Source organism: Myotis nattereri, assembly GCF_964212035.1.
Source record: "Myotis nattereri genome assembly, chromosome: 5".
Lineage (NCBI taxonomy): Eukaryota > Metazoa > Chordata > Mammalia > Chiroptera > Vespertilionidae > Myotis > Myotis nattereri.
The window spans coordinates 102749266-102768865 of NC_138080.1; the positions used below are offsets into that span (position 1 = coordinate 102749266).

The 19600-nt window shown below is 53.8% G+C and overlaps 1 protein-coding gene across 1 annotated transcript in view; it reads right to left on the reverse strand.

Moving 5' to 3' along the window:
- The window catches only part of SLIT3 (slit guidance ligand 3), a 536168-nt gene that overhangs the window by 99851 nt on the left and 416717 nt on the right, over window positions 1-19600 (reverse strand). The window contains exons 7-8 of the mRNA XM_081092174.1: window positions 10336-10407; window positions 3562-3725 (exon numbers count right to left, since the gene is read on the reverse strand). Of these exons, the coding sequence (XP_080948300.1) occupies window positions 3562-3725; window positions 10336-10407 (236 nt within the window). The remainder of the gene's footprint in view (window positions 1-3561; window positions 3726-10335; window positions 10408-19600) is intronic.

Genomic DNA, 19600 nt, shown 5'->3' on the forward strand with positions numbered 1-19600 from the left:
ATGATAATTTGGGGAATGGCTATAAACCTAATAATCTCATCCTCGCAATGTCCAATTATGGGGTTTTAATTAAAACCTCCTAAGGAGATGGGCGGCCAGTCAGGCTTACCTTAATTATCTTTATACTTTGTAACTGGTCCCAAATTTAAAAAAAAAAGGAGGGGGAGGAGGAGTTTCTTGTTTCCAGGGAGATACACCCATTTCATTTTTAATAATAAAGAAGAAGATGTTTGTTGAGAGACCCCTTATTACTAGAAGGCAAGATTAATCTTCCTGAAAAGGCATCTCACATTCAAAGGCCGAGGGCAGATGAGTGGGAAATGGCACAACCGGATGAGTGTGAAGATGTTCAGGAGAAAGAGGCATGGAATCAGGAGTCAGATGTTTAACTAAGCCCCTTGATTTACAAAGGGGGGTCGGTAACACTTTCTCAGATCAAGGTACCAGAAAACTGACACAAGGAAGATAAAGCTGAGGGTGTAAACCACCAAAAAGCCCCTTAGGTAAGGATGGAATAAAACAAAACATCTTGCAACTCACATCACATGAGCCGAGTAATGGCCAGAGCAGAGCCTTTTCTCTGGGCTGTTCTGTGAACTCAGACCCAGCCCCAGTCTGGCCAGGCCCACAGAGTAGGGGCCAGGGACTCTTCCTGTCCTGCGCCCTAACCTTCTGCTTGAGCAAGAAAAGCTAACAGAAAAACCAAGCAGTCAAGTTGTAGATCACAGAAAAAACATGAATAGAAAATAAAATAAGATAGAGTCCCACACTCCTGTGAAAAGTTCCCAGTTGATTCCCCAGAGGAAAAAGTAAATGCCTCCGATTGGAAGGGGACAGTCGACAGAGGAGATGGGTTTTGCCGAAGTGCATTGCTAGAGGATTTCTGGGTTAGCTGGAGTGAGAACGAGCCCTGGCCAGGGCCGTATGGAGAGGACTGGGCCCAGACAGTGCACTTAATTCTAAGGGGAACATCAGGGACTAGGGCAGGAGGCCCTCACAGGCCGAGACGAAAGCGCTCTCCTGTCTCTGTGGTCCTGTGTTTGATGGATTTTTTGATACCATCGAAGGGCCCGGGGAGGTTTTCTGTGCTGCCCTTATGGGTGCAGGTGATGGAGCAACACGCAGGGATGGCTGATTGGTACCCCAAGTCTTTCTAGTCTCCTGAGCAGATAACCTCAACTTTTGAAGAGATGTCCTTGCCCCCTGTATTGGTTGAAGTCTTCCTCCCACAAGTTATTGAGGGAAGAGCTTGTACGAGGACCTAAAACAACCATAATTGGGTCTGCACAAAACCGCCTCATCTGGCTGCCCTGCTGGGCTCTGCCACGGGGTGGGGCCTGCACCCCCGGCAGTGTGTGTGGGGGGTGGTCAGTACATGAACACAGCCCTTCTCTGTGACCTTCCTGTGCACAGCCCGTCATGCTCCATGCTGCTCCCTCTGAAATCCTTTTGTCACAGCCTCCCAAACGACCTTGAACAATTATTAAAGAGGTAGCACGTTTTGGAGACGGTGGTCATCCAGCACCTCACTAATAACGGTGCTGGTTCATTCATCATGGATGTTCAATGCACCAGCCCCCCCAGACCTTTAAGTCTGCCTTCGACCTTCCCAGAAAGAACCTGTACAGCGCTCTCTCTTCAACCCCTGAGATCCTGAGAAGCACCTACAGAACCCCTCACGGATTGGGGCCCCAGTATGGTGCTCCCCTAAACTCATACCATGGCGAGAGGGTGGCGATCAATAGCATGTTCACGTCTGGAATCTGTGGACTAAATTCTCATGTCCTCAAAAGATGCCTAGCTTTGCACTAAGAAGCTGCAGGGACCATCGCATGGGCCTTAATGCTCTAATCAGAGGAGGTGACAAGGATGCTCCTATGTACCCATTACCCTGACTGGGAGATTGAGTCGTTTCACAGGAGGGGGATTTGGGGTGCTGACAGGCCCAGGACCCACAAGGGTCAGCCTGCCCCCCTGGGCTCTGGATCCTAGCTGCTGCTGGGTAAGCAATGCTTTGCCACTCCTCGGACGGGGAGGTGCCTCCGTGATGAAGCGCGTTCCCGATCTGCGCAGCGTTAAACTTGGCACCACCTATCCTGGTGTGTTTTAACATTCTCTCTAATTAGTTTTCCTCATTAGCTCTTGGATGACTCCTGCACTCTGTAATTATTTCTTTCACTGGCACTTACGCTGATATTGTCTCCTTTGCCTAATAATTACTGTAATTACAGTCACTATATTTGAGTTTGGTGCTCGTGTGATAAACGGTTGTATTAAATGTGTTTGATGGGAAGTGATTTCTGAGTGGGCGTCTATAGGAAATTATTGAGGTGCTGCTCTGAGATACGTTCCAATGTTTTTGGATAATGAACTTGATGAAGTAGTGACATGACAGGAACAAGCAGCAGAGAGCGCGATGCGGCTGAATTCATGGAAAATCCTTACTAGATTGCAATCATGCCTACGGGCAGAAGTGCCGATCTGCACCCTGGCCACACCGGCTGCAGCACATGCGCCCCAACCCCTTCCACACTGAACAGGGTGGCAGTCCAGGAGGGCGAGAGTGCCGCCCCACAGTGCCACGCCCCCCGCCCTTCTTCCTGCGCGTGGACTCCCCAAGACCAGCCTCCGGAGGCTGCTGGGCCCCAGCTCTGGGACTGGGCTCCTGGGTTCCAGGAATGCCTCTGGGAGAGTCATCTTTTTATTTATTTATTTTTCTAGAGAAAATAGAGGGATTAGCTCTACATTTTTTTTTTTTTTCTCCTGGAAAAGGGAGAGTTGGTAGAACTAGAGGATGTCAATGAAAAGTAAAAAATGAACAAGCAAGCAAATTTAGGATGAGGCTGAAAAGCTACTCCATCCTCCTGTATCTCTCAGCCGCCGCCCATCCCCGGAGACCAGCGCTGCCTCAGTTATCTGTGCACAGTCTGTTTCCTGGGCTACACGGCAATCCGCTCCTGTTACACTTCAAATGCCCAAGGTCAACTGCTTCTGTTTGCTCAGCACATTCGGTGGGCCCTCTGCACTGTACTAATTAAGCTCCGCTTATTAGCTCTCACCTAGTTCTGTGCATGATGCTCAGGGCTTTCTATGCATTATCGCATCCAGTCCTCCCAGGCATCCCTTGAGTTGTGTACTATTATTATTTCCATTTTGCAGACATGCTAGGGAACCTGCCAAAGTCACGTCCTAGTGAGGGGCAGAGCTAGGATTCCCAGCCACACAGGCTGACCCCGAAGCCCCCGTGGTCCTGCCTCCCGATTTCGATGAGCGACCGGATGCCAGGAACCTGTTTAGCAAATGCTGACGCGCCTAACAAGTGTGAGGTTTCTTAGCCCAGATGGACGGTCAGGCTTAACAGAAAGTGACGCATGAGCTCTTTGAGCCTTTTCCTTCAACAAATGACAAAAACCTTCTTTCTTGGAGCCCCTCGAGGCACCCTAGGGATCTCTAAGTGGCGACAGAGTGCTGGGGAAACCTTGGGGGTTCCACACCGAGCTCTGGGCTGGGCGGGTGTCCAAGGCCAGGGTCAGGGAGAGCGTACGGGTGGGGCAGCCTCACCTGGGCACACGTACTCCTTCTTCTGCACGTCTGCCACGTTGAAGCCCCTCAGGTGCACGGGCGCCATGCAGAGTGTGAACTGGCCAACCGTCCGCCGCTGCCGCAGCCAATCCGAGAGCCAGGCCAGGTGGCAGTCGCAGTGCAGGTGGTTGGAGTGGAGGCGCCTGGGAGAGGAAGGGACAGAGGGAAGACGCTGTCACAGGCTGAACGGAGGGGGCCAAACCTTTCTCCAGTGTGATACCCTCAGCAGCCCCGGGGAGCACGCCCCTCAGCGCAACTGAGTCACCACAGGAGTCTCAACCCTAATGTTGCTGAATCACAAACTACAGTCATCGCCGCATGCAGGCCCCATCCCACGGATGCCTCCTGGGTTCTGAGCAATTCACTGTTTCTTAATAGTCCTTCCACACTCTTCTCCCCCCCAACCCCTCAAAGAAGCCTCAGCACAGGATGGGAGCATGGCATCATCATAGTGACAGCCCTGAGCGAGCCAAACTTCCACAGGGTGGTTCCTGTGCAGATGGCATTGCTGGAGCTATGATTATGAGTTATTGATGGCTTGAAACAGCGTCTCATCAATGCCACAGTCTATGGAGGCACTGGGCTGAGATCTGAGGTGCTTTTAGCCTTTCTTTCTCTCCCCAGGCGTTCCTTCAATGACCCCCTGCATATAATCCCAGTGAGCCCCAAACCAATACCACCGGGTGCCCCATCAGGTTGAGCAGGGCCTGGAGAGAAGGTGTGCCCTCTCCACTTTCCTATTCCAATAGGGGGTTGTCCCCACCAGACGCCTGCAGTCTCCACAGCCTCTCCACGGTGCCCTGCGTCTGCCTCCCAGCCCAAGCCCCCCTGGCACACCTGCTATCCTGACTGGCTCAGGGACCCCCTAACCAGTCCCAGGACTCTGGCTTCTCCCTCTAGTAGCTGTGATTCCAGATCAGTTTCTCCTTGAGTGAATAAGAGACCAAAGAGCCGACTGCAGGTCCTAATTTCAGGGGAATCCTATCTGGTTAAGTGGCCCAGATTTCCTTCCCACTAACCGGGGGCAAACTCAGGATGTGCAGGGGCTTCTAAACATCCTTCCCCAAGGTTTCTCTCTCAGGGGTTTCCAACCTGCTCGTTCCACCAGCCCAGGTCATTGGGAGTGGTGGTAGGAATTTAAGTCACATCAGCTTGCCATACACTTGGCTTTCCGATGCAAATGTCAAACACCCAGCCCTGGGCATGCTAATCAGCCGGCAGTGTCGGGGACTTCCACTCGGTGTCCAGTCATGAGACTGAGGGCCGGCAGGAGCAGTGGCCAGGCCACCTCTGCCTGAAGTGGAGAGAGCGGAAGGGCTCTTGACCACCCTCCACTTAGCACAAGGTCAACATTGCTAACTGTTGGCCAATGGCAGCTCACTTGTGCCCCCCATGGAAGCGAACCTCTGGCCGGTCAGGTCCAGTGGGGGTCTTGCAGGCTAGGGGGCCCACAGCCCATCATACCAGACAAACTAAATGAATGTGGTTCCCACATAGAATGTCATATTTTTCTGCTGAAAATATTTTAAAAGATTTTTATTTTAAAACTAGAGGCCCAGTGCACAAAAATTTGTGCACTCAGGGTCGGGGGGTCCCTCAGCCTGGCCTGTGCCCTCTCGCAGTCTGGGACCCCTCAGGGGATGACCACCTGCTGGCTTAGGCCTGCTCCCTTCAGGGTGGGGGTCCCCACTGGGGTGTCTGGCCAGCCTGGGTGAGGGGCTGATGGCTGTTTGCAGGCTAGTCAAGCCCCCCCCCCCCCAGTGGGGAACCTCAATCCATGGAGGTTTGGCCATCCTGGGTGAGGGGCTGATGCCTGTTTTCAGGCTGCCCACACCCCCTTTAGGGTTGGGGGTCCCCACTGGGGTGCCTGGCCAGTCTGGGTGAGGGACTGAGGGCCATTTTCAGGCTGGCCAAGCCCCCTGGCGACGGAAGCTCCCAGCCTCTCCTTTTTTTCTTTTTTTTTATTCTGAGATTTATTTACCTTCTATAATTGAAACTTTTTTGCCTTCAGGGGAGCTCAGAGCTGGCCAGGATGGGTGGGAAGCTTGGGTTCCTCCATCACTGGAGCAATCAAGCCTCCTGCTCGCTCCAGCTCCATGGCTGCTGGCCACCATCTTGGTTGGGTTAATTTGCATATAGTTGCTCTGATTGGCTGGTGGGCATGGCTTAAGGCATAGTGAAGGTATGGTCAATTTGCATGTTTGTCTTTTATTAGATTAGATGATTAATTTTGATGGTGCAATTTTCTTTTTGGACTCCAGAGCCAATAATTAAGGTCAAACACATTTTAATAGGCTCCTAAGTCCAAGACACAGTGCCTATCATGGGCCCCAAGCAATTTTCCCTTGTGAGCTTAAAGCTCAGACACCCCCCTCCCACTGCCTACTAACCCCCATGCTGCTAAAGGCGCTCTAGAAAGAGATGCGACAGGTGGGAGGGGTTGGGGAGGCAAAGTCCTAAGTTGGGGAAGGACCTCAGTTTCAAGAGGGAACGCAAGACCACTGTCTATTCAACAAAGATGACCCCTTTGGGCCTGGCATGAGCTTGCAGGTCCCTCTTTCCTAAAGAGCATGAGGAGAGGGACTTCCTGGAAAAGGGCCGCATGAGTGACAGTGGTCTGTCTCCTGACCCATCAGCGAGCTGCCGGGAGAGAGCGGGGACTCCATGGCCACCCCCCTGCCCCCAAGGGCCTAGGCTGCCTGGGATGATGAAATGGTGGTCTGCTGGGAGGCAGGCTGGTGGCACACACAGGCTGAGGGCCGGTCCTGTGTGCCAGGAGGGAGCCTTTGTGTGAGAGTTTGGCTTTCCTCAGGAAAGGCCGTGGAATGGAAGCAGAGGACACAGAGGTTCACGTTGAGCCAACGAGAGTGGGCCCACGAGCCGGATCAATGAGAACGAATTCCTGTCGGTTCCAATCAGGGTAAGAGATCAATGCAGGAACAGAAATGAGGTTTAGGTGAGTCGGATCCTTGCTGAGCAGATTACTTTCTGAGATAATCAAAATGTCAGAGGTCCCCCTTTTGGAAGATTCGATTAGGTGGGTGCTGCCTGAATTCCCGACGGACAACCCCAGCCACCTCTCCCCTGAACCTTGCTCCCTGATCCTTAGTCTGTCTTTGTAGGGGTCTCTCCTCTCCCAAGGGGGACCCTGGAGAAGAGGTGACCAAAAATGACCTGGAAGCCACGTGAAGGCTCTTGTCAAAAGCCTGGGATGGTTGGTGGACTCAGTTTCCCCCCTGCTGCACTCTTACCCACCAGGAATGCTGGGAGAGCCCAGCTGGGCAGGCTCTTTCATGCCGCCCTTCATATCATGTTGGGGAGACCAGGTTGAGTAGTGTCACCCCCAATGTGAGCCTACGCTGCCAGGAGGAGCATTCCTCACCCTCTGGAGGGAGAAGGAAATGATTTTAATGACTTTCAATAATCTTGGTGGGTTGGGTCGGCAATGACATGGGGGCGACACAGAAGCTCCGGTCACCTGCCTTGGCCCATCTGGGACCTGTTCCTCTGCTGAACAGGATGCGCTCAAGCTCTGAGGTCACACTGCCTGGATGTAACACTGGCTCTGTGCTTTCTGAATGTGACTTTGCAGAGGTGGGGCGGTGATTTAACTCTGGGCCTCAGGGTTACCCTCTGTAAAATGGGAGTATTAACGATGCCCCCTTCCCGCGGTTGCTGTGAGGATTGAAATGATTCCTGGTGAGTGCTCAGTACAAGGCCTGGCACACTGTGATGTTGGAACAACTTATTATTGGGAGGAGATGAGCCTCCGACTCCTTCTCCCAACCTGGGGCCCTGCCCAAGGCATCAAGGTGGCTGGGTGCTTCCTGCACGTGGTCGTGCGGGCTTTGCTGACAGAAACGCCATACTCCAGGTCGGCAAAACCACCTTCACAGAAGATAAGGTGAATGGATACAAATGCCAATTTGTAATAGGTGCCTTTTAGCCACAGACGCTAAATTAAATTTCCAGCAAATCCTTTTAGAGGGAGTCAGTGTTCATTTTCTATAAAATGTGGCTTTCTGAATTCAATATAAAAGCTTTCCTTTAGAAATCCCATTTATGACTTCCTTCCTCTCTCCCCTCCCCCCTTCTCCAGCACCAGCCCCCCACCAACCCCCTTAATCACAGGGAAGGGGATTAGTCAGCTCAAGTCTCCAGGGAGCTCTGCACAGAGCCATCTCTGAAATTAAATGAAAGAGAAAATGGCACAAGGCAGGGAGCAAAGGGAGCAGACGAGACTGATTGATTGATTTGAACTCATCAGATGAGTGTTCAGGACCACAGGGAAGAATGACAACAGAAACAAGGAGAATAAACTCTTCCATCCTTTTCCCAGACCCCATATCCCCAAACAAAGTGCCCGAGATCCAGACCTGGCAACTCCCTGCCTCCCTCCCCCCACTGTCCTATGGACCCAGCCCAACCTCCGCTACTGCTGCTCCTATACTGAAGGTAACAAGAGGGGAAGCAGAAGTCACAGGGGAGCAGCCCCAGGAGCTGGCTGCTGATTTCTGCAGGGAAAAGCCATATTTCTCCTAGGCAACCCACTCGCCTGGGGACACAGGCCCAGCACCCTGAGACCCACAGCCCTGGCCACACTCTTCTCCAGCCCATTGGTGATTTGATGGGGACTTTGAAAAGGTCTTTGAAGACCCAATGGTTTCTCCTTCAAACTCCGTCAGTGCACCGTCCCATTTTAAAGCGGGGGGAAAGGGATGGATTTTCTTGGCTGAATTATGTTATCATACGAGGGATCAAAGGAAGGGCTGGGGAACAGTGATGGAACCTGGACCCGGATTCTTCTTCTTCATAACAACTAGTATTGGTTGAGTGCACACCATGACCAGACACACCTCAGTGCACTGCATTCTCCCAACAGCTCGGAGGCAAGCATTTCACTCGCTGTCTGTGAAGCACAGAGAGATGGAGCAATTGCCCAGAGGAAGCGCCACCCCTTGCACTTACTCTCAGGTCTGCATGACTTCCACTTGGAGCCCTAGCATACTCTGCATTGTTTCCTCACACACTGCTCCATCGGTCTCCACTTTATTCCCACCTGAGATAAGGTCACTTTTTCACCCTGGCAGGGGGTCCTCAATGCTTATGAGCATCCTTTGAGCATTGAAAGCTCCTGGAGGGCTAGTGAAGAACAGATGGCGGGGCCTGCCCCAGGAAATCTGATTCCTTGGGGCTGGGTGGGGCCTGGAGTATTTTTTTGTTTGTTTGTTTTTTGTTTTTAACAATTTCCAGGTGATGTTGGCCCTAGTAGTCTAGGGCAGCAGTCGCCAACCTTTCAGACCTCATGGACCGCCAGCGGTCCGTGGACCACCGGTTGGTGACCGCTACTCCAAAGGTTTCCTTAAACCAGTGGTTGCCAACCTTTCGGACCTCACAGACCACCAGAGGTCTGCGGACCACAGGTTGGCCACCGCTGGTCTAGGGACCCCACTTTGGGAACCACTGCTCTAAGGATTTTCAAACCTTTGTGGATTCCATGTTGCTTAGGGGCCATGGGTAAGCTAGGTGCTTAGTACTTGCAGTCCAGATCTCTGGCTAAATAGTGATGATACCAATGACCATGATGATAATAATAATAAACCATTAATATCAGTTACTGTCCACTCCATGCCAGGCACTTTACATTCACAGAGGAGGCAAGAGATGCCCCGGGGCTAACCATGTGTGGATCAGGTCATGGGGCAGAGGTAATGCACACGATAGAAGATGCTAGAGGGCATTTTCAGTGGAAGATATTGTGCTCGCCAAGAGCCCAAGGCAAAAAGCACCTGCTTAACTAGTGGGAAAGGAGATCCTGCCACAGAACACCTCCCGTAGGCGTTGCTGTCCCTGGGCCCCCATGACCGGCCCCTGTAGAAGGGTGAGCCCAGGCTGTATGTGCCTTCATCCTGATTTCCACGGCTATTCTGAGGTTGTCCACGCGCCCCGCGCCCCCCCCCCCCCCCCGGCTTCAGGAAGTCTGGCCCTGTGCCTTGGCCCTAAATGTATTTGGCTGAGAGCTCGTGGGGGCTGGCTCTCCCCTACAGCTGTGATGCACAGACCACTGAGACCCACCAACAAGAAAAGCAGAGTATGAACCTCTTTGCAAGGCCAGTGGAGCTCAAGTGCAAAGAAATATACAAAAGGGGTTCTGGCTGAATAGAGGGGGACCCCCTGGTAATAGGGACACTAAAGCTGCTCTCTGAATGGGGCGTCAGGGGAAGATCTGCCTCCTGAGTACACACCTTGGAAGGGATAAAGAACCAAGTTACTGCGTTCCAATGCCAGCTACCCTCTGGGGCAGGTGGGCAGGGCAGTGAGGATGGGGGGATGGGAACAAGGAGCAGCCAAGGCTCCCTTTCCTCCCCGGGCCCCAGAGGGGAAACTATTGTGATCACTGGCCATGGGTAGAACCGCCAGGGGCATGGCATTAGCGAAGGAGAGGGTGAGTCATTGGGTCCCATCTCCCACAGCCCAGGAAGGGTCCCAGGATGAAGAGCACGGGTCTGCCTCTGCAGAGGGTGGGTCAGACCATAGATGACCCCTGGTCCTCCCCTCCTCCCTCCCCCGTGCCCTCGCTCACCAACACCCCCTCAGTCAACGGCAGAGGAGGCAGCATCTGGACAGAAAACCCCCGGGCAGGTCCTAGTCCGGGAGGTCTCACGGTAGGTCTTACCCGGCTGCGCTGTGGGCTGCGTGTGATGGGGAGCGGGGGTGGGGCAGAGGGGGAGGAGAGCAGGGAGCTTTACTCACAGGGTTCGGATCTTCGGCATGTGGTTGAAGCTGGTGACCAGGATGCGGCTGATGTTGTTGTTGTTGAGGGTGCTGCGGAGATGGAGGAAAAAGGGACATGGTCAGCAGGGGCGGCCTGAGGGGCACTGCGACTCGTGAAGGCGGGGAGGGAAGGATGTGACTGCAAGAGGGACCAAGGATCCCTAACCACGGGTCACGGGGTGGGGCAGCCAGAGACAGGCAGACGGACAGCTCTCCCTATGATTAGGGAATCCGTGATGTCTCTGCCCCTCTGCTGCCCACTCAGTACCTACTGGCCCACCTGGAGCAATAGTATTGCGTCCTGAATCCCGACTAGGTGCTGAGTGCCCCATGACAACAGCTCTCATTCCCACACCTACACCGCCAGCTGGTCTCTCTGTCCTCATCTTAGAGCAGGGGTGGGGAACATCCAGCCCTCGGGCCGCAGAAGGCCCGAGAAATCATTTGGTCTGGCCCTGCTAAGGCAACTGCAGGCGGGACTCGAAATTCAATAAATCTAGGAGCTTTGTCCATAGCAACATACGTTTATATTAAGTGAATTATATTAAGGGAATGATGCTATAAATATCCAAATGGCCCTTGGCAGAAAAAAGGTTCCCCACTCATGTTTTACAGAGAAGGAAACAGATTTATATCGCTCAGTAACACACAGCCCTACAAGGGAGGCATTCCCCTCGTGTGAGAGACGAGGGGGCTGAGCTACAGAAAGGCAGGCCGACTTCCCAGGGACCCTGGCTGCTAAGCCCTGGAGATGGGACTTGAACCCAGCGCCATCTTGCCGAAGACACCTCTCGTTGCCCCGTGCACCCACTGACTCAAAGGATGCCACGTGGAGAGGTTATCCTGACTCCTCAAGCTCCTCTTATCCATCATAAGGGAGTCCGAGAGGCCAGGGGCTAGGTCTCCTCTTCCTGTGCGCGTCCATGCCATGGCTGGCAACTCCGACAGCAGGACATTCGCACTGACTGGGTTCTTTGTACATGAAAGGAAAGGGAGAGATGTGAACTCCACAGATGGGTCAGCATGAAATGAGACTGCCAGAGAATGAAATCGGGCTGGAGGCACGTACGGCCGGTACCGGAGCCTGTCGTGGAGGCCCAGGGACAGCATGGCCAAGGCACCGCCTGCAGAAAGTGTCCTGTGGCAGGACCGCCAGGTGCGTTTAGCCTCGGGCTCTTGGCGAGCACACGATCTTCCTCTTAAAATGCCCTCCAGCATTCTTTCTTGGCGCATTACTTCCGCCCCGTGCCCCGTTCCACACATGGCTCGAACTGCGTCTTGTATAACCTAGTTGTGTGGTCTTGGGCAGATGATCAGCATCTCTTACCCACAGGTCTTCATCAGCAGACCTTAGAGGAGAGAATCTGGTCCTGCCTGGTCATTCCTTCCACCCCCACCCCCTTGCCCCCCAGAAATAGAAACAGCTTTGTCCAGCACACAACGGTCCCCATACCCGCCCCACCCAAGGGGCCCTGCACAGATCCCTTACCCAGTCCCCGGTGACTGAGCTCACAGCAGGATCCCAGCGATCCATCCCCCTGGCTTCAGGCTGTTCCTCAATCCCCACCCCCCGCCCCCTCTATACTTGGCCTGTGTTTGGCTGATAAGGCCAGGGGGCAGTCTGTTTACGCAAAGGCACAGAGCCGCATACTTTTCCTCCCCTCCCTCCCATATTTATTATGTACCTACTGTGTGTCTGGCATTATTTTAGGCGCATCACGTGGTCAAAAGGAATGAACAGACCTGCTCGGCCCACTCTGCAACTCTAATAACCACTTTGCCTTTTATGAAATCGAACCCACAGAGCTGCATGTTTTCCGTGGCTTATCTTTTCCGTGAGCGAGTGTGTGAGTCCATCCCATCTCCACCCACTCAGGAAACCTTCAGAGCATCTCATCAGACAGGGCTGGAGACCCTGCCACTCCCATCTGACCGGCGCGCCAGCCTCCGCAGGGAGTTTCCTGGGGGGTGGGAACTATGACCCCCAACCCCTCTCCACCCAGTTAGGAACACCTTAAATGGCACCTTCGTTTCCCCTTCTATCCATCCCAGAGTTCCAGCGCCACTACCAGCTACAGTCTGAGCATCCTCCGTACTCTCAGAGGCAAAAGCAAGATGCCTTGGCAGAGAAGTGGCTTCCTTCCGGCCCGGCCCAGCCGCTCAGCACCGCTGAGTTCACAGCCAGCCCTAATTTAGCTGAACAGACGTGCAGTTATACGCAGGGCTTCGACTAACTGCGTCCGGCAGCAGTGACTTATTAATGTATTACTACACTGATATTTAAATGCGAGCCGTAATGAGGGCTATAAAACATTTACGATGATAGCAATTATTCCAGGACCAAGATGACTAAACACAGTGTTCAGACTTCCATGATTTGCCGCAGGGGGCTGGCCAGCCCTGGGTGGCGGAGGGTCGGTCACCTCTTAGATGCGGATCTCCAGGGCAGCTGGAGTTTCTGCTTCCCTAATAAACACAGATTTATTTGATTTCCAGCCTTGGCGGCCGTGGCCTGTGCAGGGAGCTCTGTGCTCCATTTGGCTCGGGTGCCCTTGCCTAAGCAGCTGGCATCTGAAGGAGGCGTCATGGTCCAGCACAGCGGAGCGGAGAGGTGAGCATGGCCTCGAACGCCCAGGCCTGGGTTAGGCTCTGGCTCTGCCACCTGTAGCCTGTGCAGCCCCGTTCCCTTAACCCGATTAGGTCTCCTCCTTCATGACGTGGAGATAATCACAACACACTGGCTGCATACAGCCTTAGTGGTGATTAAAGGATATGATACTAATAACTGTCCGTATGGGCTGAGGGCTTATTGCATGCCAGGCCGGCGCTGGGCTATGGGCTCTAGCTGCGCCATCTCACTTAACCTCTCCCCCACCTGATGAGGCAGGCACTCTGTCATCATCTCCGCTTCCTGGATGAAGCAAGCAGTGGTACCAGGACATGAGTCCAGATAAGCCTGACGCCTCTATGTGTTGTCTACTGCTGCTGGAACAGGTTACCAATAATTTAGTGGCTTAAAACAACACAGATTTAGTCCTTATAGTCTGGGGGTCAGACGTCTCAAATGCGTCCAAGGGACTGTGTTTTTTTCTGGGACCATCAGGAAGAGAAAATTTTGCAGTCTGTTCAGGCCACCCACATTCCCCGGTGCGGGGCCCCTTCCCCGAGCCATTCAGCCTCTGACTTGTGTCGCCACATCTACTGTTCACTGTGACCTCCTGATTCTCTCTAAGGAAGACCCTTGTGATGCAGGGCAGTTGGAACCTAACCGGGTAATCCAGGCCCACCTCCCCCTCAGGAGGCTCCATCCCATCTGCCAAGTCCCTTGCATCACAAGTCCCTGGGATCAGACAGGGACATCTCTGGGGGAGCATTATCGGCCAACCCCTATGCCCTTAAGATGGGCACGGAAAGCACGCTGGGTAGCACACTGCCGGGCACAGAGGTAATGTTATAACAGTAGCGTGTTTAGTCCTTTACAGTTTACAACGCACTTTCACCTTCATCGCGTTTGATGCCAGCAGCACTTTGAAGTCACAACTATGGCTCCCACTTTACAGATGAGCAGATTGAGGCCACGAGGCAAGGGACTGACGCAGGGCAGCACGTGAGCTGCCGCAGGATTCGGCCCTGCTGCTCTCTCTTTACACCCCAGTTCCTCCCCACCTGCCCATGCCTCCTGCTTCCAGGGCGGGCTTGTTTCTCCAGCAGGGTTGTTCTCTGTCTTTCCACCAGGGACCCAAAGCTGGAGAGAACCGCACAAGCCTCGCACCGCCTCTCCTTCTATCAACTGCCTTAACGATTAACCGGCAGAAAGAGAAAGGGGCCTGACAGCGACCCGCCCCCACTGGATGGCTGGTTCGGGCTGAGCCGTCCTGGCCTCATCGGCGTCACCCTATTTACCTCCACATCCTGGACGAGTTTTGCCAGTTCCAGCGTCTGGTTTCAGCCTCCCTGCTCTGCTCCCGGGGAGCTACTCTGACAAGATATGCTGTAACCCAAGTCATAGGCTTTCCCCCAAGTAAATGCTTTCGATTCAGCATTTTTCAAGTTCAGAGTCAAATTAATTGTATGAAACTTCAGGACTGTACGGGCCTCCCTTTTTGCACCATCACAAGCTACTGAATGGGCAGTTCAGTATGAACCAGAGATAAGGTGCTCCCCCCAACAGGATTTCAAAGACAGGCCACCTACGTCCACTGTCTCCCGTGGAGCCCTTCCCCACGACAAACTCTCTTTACACTGAGACTGTCCTGTTTCTCTCCTGTCTGGTCAGACGTGGAGCATACAAGCATCATGGAGAGGGATCGTTTTCCTTAATAGAGTGACCCTTCTGGACAATGCTACTGCTACCAAGGCTCCCGCTCTTGGCTCTGAGCGCTAGAAAGAGGGTGTTCCTCCTTTCCAGGGCCCGAGGGGATGAGCGAACTTACTATCGCTTCTCCGGTGCACACATTAAACCTTAACGCCTGAAGAAGTGTGTGCCTCCCTGTGCCCCTCAGTGAAAGGCTGGGTCCTGCGGCAGACAAGGCCCCCAGGAGTGGCGGATGGTGAGGGAGTGGCACACATCCTGGCCTGTCCAGGGCTTGGCCAGCTCCAGCCCCCGGGCCAAATCTCATCGTCCACGGCCTGTTTTTGTAAATAAAGTTTCACCCTCTTGCTTACGTACCATCTGAGGCTGCTTTTGTGTCACATGGCTGAGTGGTTGCTACAGAGACCGTATGGCCTCGAAGCCTAAACGAGTTGCTAAGTGGTTCTATGCGGACAGCGTTCCTTGACCTCTGGCCGCTCGCTCTGGGCAGAGCTCCTCCCGCTCCTGCCGGCGACGCACTGCAATGGGCCGGGCCAGTCACCTGGAAGAAGGTCTCCCTGCGCCCAGACCTGCGAGGCTGATGGAATCAGGGTATGGCAGGCCCTGCTCAGGGACAGGCTGGGGCACCCACCTTGGGCTGGTGCAGAATGAACGTGGGCTGTGGGTCCCAAAGTGTGGTACCGGGCCCCCCAGACCCACCGGATCAGAAGCTTGGGGGTGTGGGGGTGGGCGCCTTCTGTGTTTTAAGGGACCCTACAGAGGAGTCCCAGGCAAGCTCGAGTTGGAAACCACCGAAGGAGGGAAGAGCGAAGAACAGCCTTGAGCTGAGTGTGGAGGCAGCGTACAGGCGGCCCCCTGGCTGCCTCTGGGACCGAGGCCTCTGTGGGGAGGACAGTGTTTTCTGCTGAGAAAGCGGCCCGAGCTCTGAAACAGTGCTCAGCCCTCCATGCAGGTGTCTGTTGCCCTTGGTGAGCCCAGCGTGGCGTCTGCCCCAGCTCCCCTCTGCTCTCCACTGAGGGGTGAGGTGTGGCCCTCCCCTGGCCCCTCCAGAGACCTACTTCGGATCTGGAGGCCCTGCGTCCAGCTGCAGCCACGCCACCCTGGCAACCTTAATAGGCTGACATTTCCCTCTGTCTCCTCCCATTAGGCCTTCGCTTGATCACTGTGCCTCCCTGGCTCCGGGCGTAAGCTGCGTGTCGTGTGTCCATAACACTATGTAATTGCTCTAACGCAGCGGCATTATCTGTAAGCATGCATCATCTAATTGCAAAGCCAGGCATCCACAGTGAGTGCCTCGGCCATCTCCCCGGCTGCCAACCTCCCTGGGGGCGCTCTGGGAACCCCTCTTCTTGCCTCTGCTCGGGTGAGGATCCAGACGCCCTGGCCCATCATCCCTACATCAAGGCTGGTTACTCCTTAAGTCTAGACAATTACGGTGGTTCCCTCCTTAACGCTGCCCAGGAAGGAGACTCCCGGCGAGTCATCGGCAGCTATGGCAACAGGATGTCCTGTTTTGTCCTCACACCTGTGGGCGCCCAGTGGCCAGTCCTCTAAGCCTAGACCTAAGTGCTTCTGAGAGTGCTGGTGCTGAAGGCACGGGGCCGAGCACTTTCCCACGTCGTCTCATCTAATTCTCTAACCATCCCGAGACACGACTGCCATTTCATTTTGGACCCTAGAGAGACCAGCGCACTCTACCCGATCACACAGCTAGAGAGAGCGGAGCCAATATTCAAAGCGGGACACGAATGACCATTACACAAACCGCCTCTTACAGGACTGTTGTCGGACAGACGTCGCTGTCCGATTCCCACGCTCCCACGGAGGAGGCGAGTCACACAGGTGAGCGGTGGACTCGGCCTTCATTGACTTCGAGGTGGCAGGGACCAGGGACCCTGGTGCTCACCTCTCTGCCGAGGCTGCTCAGAGCTGACCTTCCTCTCGTGGGAGAACAGAGCGCGCTCAGCACAGAGAGCGAGGGCCGAGTGGAGGCGGCACGGGGAGAGAGGGCGATTGGGTCTGGAAGCCTTCTACGGTCAAGGCTTGGCTACCAAGTCCAGTGTTGCCCAAAGCTGCCCTTGCTGTTGGCGCGGCTGACGGAATTGTCAGGAATACCAAGAAGCCCCGAGAGTCCAGATCCTTAAGCAAAGCTCATCTCCTGTCTGCCTGGAGCAGGCAACGAGTCCCTGCGGCTGATGGGGAGGAGGGATGAGAGACGGAGGGAGGGAGGAGAAGAGGGGCGGAGGCCACCTGCCCTGCATCACCTGCTCTCCTGGCCCATCCTGGGAGCTGCCTGTTCCTCACTGCCGTCATCTCCCCGCGGACCGTTTAAATTAAAGCTCATAACCATTGTGTGGGCATATAATGAAAGCAACTGATGCTGCACTGATTAGCCCATTACTCTCCACTGTTAGAAAACAGTGATCTCACAAGGGGCCTCACTCACTGACGTATAGCAGTCGGCCTCCCATTTGACACCTCAAATTAGCAGCCAAAGCAATAACAGCTGGGGTTTTTGTCTCAATATTTGTACCCGACTCCAAAGCGATTTGGCACCGGGGTGAGCGTTATTTTTAAACACAGCGCTCTCACCGCCAAGTAACATTTTAAATGGTCTCCAGGTGTCATGTAAAACCTACAGAAAGGAATAAAAACAGTCCACTGCCAATCTGGGCCCTTGATGCCATGGGTGCTTAGCAGACGGGCCTGTCTTTGGTTCTCCCTTCACTGTATACTCACATTGTGACAGACAGAAACTCCGCCCAGCAGAGCCTCGCTGTGAGAGAACAACAGGGAAAAGATGCCTCCAAACTAACTGTAAACCACGTGAGTTTAAAAAGGGAGAGACGCCTTTTCAGATCCCGCCGTTGCTCAGAGAGATGCTGGTCGTCTAAGTCTACACGATGCTCCATGCTTGTGGCCCCTGGATGCTGAGGAGCTCGTACTCATGTGTTGAGAACATCACAGGTGACGCCTGGTGGTGGCTCAGAAAGACTCAACTGCCTGCAGAGGGCCAGCGTAACTGCAAAGTGTACCTTACCCGACAACACCAATGAGATGGCCTACTCTCCTAATTCTATTTCATCTTCTATAAACTGAGGGCCTGGACAGGCAGTCTCATCTGCTACCATTATTTAGAAACCAGGCAGCTACCGGGGTGCCTGGAAACAGACACTTTCCACTTCCGCTGCACTGGGTGTCTAGCCCCGTGAGAGGAAGAAGGGGAAAGTGTTTACTCAGCGGCGTGCACACTAAGAGGGACGGAGCACACACCTGTTCTGCCCCTGGGTTGGCACATAGGACGACTCCATGAATATACACTGAGTGGATGAGTGAGTTTCAAAACGTGAAGGGTCCTGCTTTTGGCATCTTTTGGTAAAACACATTTCCACTCTGAACAGCCTTCTAGGCTGACCTGGGAGTCACGAACTCAGATGCCTATGGGAGCGAGGTGTGACAGTTACAAACTCAATTGCCTACGGGAGCCAGGCTTGACCTCTGAGGCTGTAAGTGGGCTGTGTGGGGCTGCAGCCACCACCACTCCACGACACGACTGTCACTTCTCGTGTCCAAGGATCACTGCTACGCTGGGACGTGGGTGCGAGGCTGCCAGCTGTTCTCTGTTGTTTAAAGAGAAAGCCAGGCATCTAGAGGCTGTATGTGAAGTCTCCTGCTTTTTTTGTACTGGTGAACCGTAAGGAACTGAAGTCCACATGGAACATACCTGGGGCTGGATCTGGCTTGCAGATGCCCGTTTTCGGTCTCTACACCAGACAGATTAATTTAATGATTTGAGGCAGATACATACATTTGACACACACATATATATCGCATGATATATATGTATCAAATATGAGTTTAGCGTATATGTATATAATGGAAGAACATTAATGGCATTACGGTGACGTGGTTAAAGCCTCTGTCCCACATGCTTCTCCTGACGGGCAGTCTCTAGCTGAGAGACCTTCTATTCCAATGAACTCCCTTTAACTGGTTGAAACTTATTCAATGCTTTCTTCCCCCACACATCATTACTTGAGGACAAGTTCCTGAAGAAGTTTCTGTTTATAGGGCAAAACTATGTTCCTCCCGGCAGGTGTAACCCTGCCTGTTTTCTGCCCGCTACCCATCCGTTCCGTGGCTAAACATACCGGTCCGTTCTCATGTAGAGTTCGGAACTGAGCCACTTCAGACTTGTTGGCAGAAACACTGCACAAGATGCATGAGGCTCATTTCCTGGGCTGGATGCTGGGTGGTCCTGCTTTTACCCCCTGATAGTTGTAAGGGGGCGGGGGCTCTCTCAGGGAGCTGGCTGCAACTTACACCTGGGCCAGTGGGGCTCAAAGACGGGCAGGGGCACCCAGTGTTTCCTCGCTGGGCTCTGGTCACCACCAGGTGCCAGGACCAGTGATGGGGAAACCCACCTCTTTCCAGATTGCTCTCCACCAGACAGAAATCTATTGGGGTCCTGGGGCAATTAGCCCCTAATCAGTGGCCGCCTGATGGGAAGGCCCTCATGCTGAATGTAAAATGTTCCTTCTGGCAAAATGCTGGAGGCGGAGGGATGGTGGGAAGGCAGGACATACAGGCCAGCTTCATTCACTTTTGTTTCCTTTCTGCTAACACAGGAGGGAGGGAGGTGGCCATCTAGAGCACTGGATAAAGAGTCCGCAGACCCGTCTCCTGGCCTAATTCTTCTGTGAAACTTCCCTGTGGTTGTGGGCAAGTCACTTAACCTTTCTGAGTGACTTTCTTTCACTTAAAATGAGGCGGTGGGGCCGGCTGACCCCTGGGTCTTTCCAGCCTACAGTTCCCCCCTCCCGTTCCAACTGGGCTGGCGCTGTCTCTGAGATGCCACATCTGGAGCAGGAGCAGCCTTCCCAACAGCAGTGGAAGGGACGTGGACACCCAGGTCTGTATAAAAACAGCACA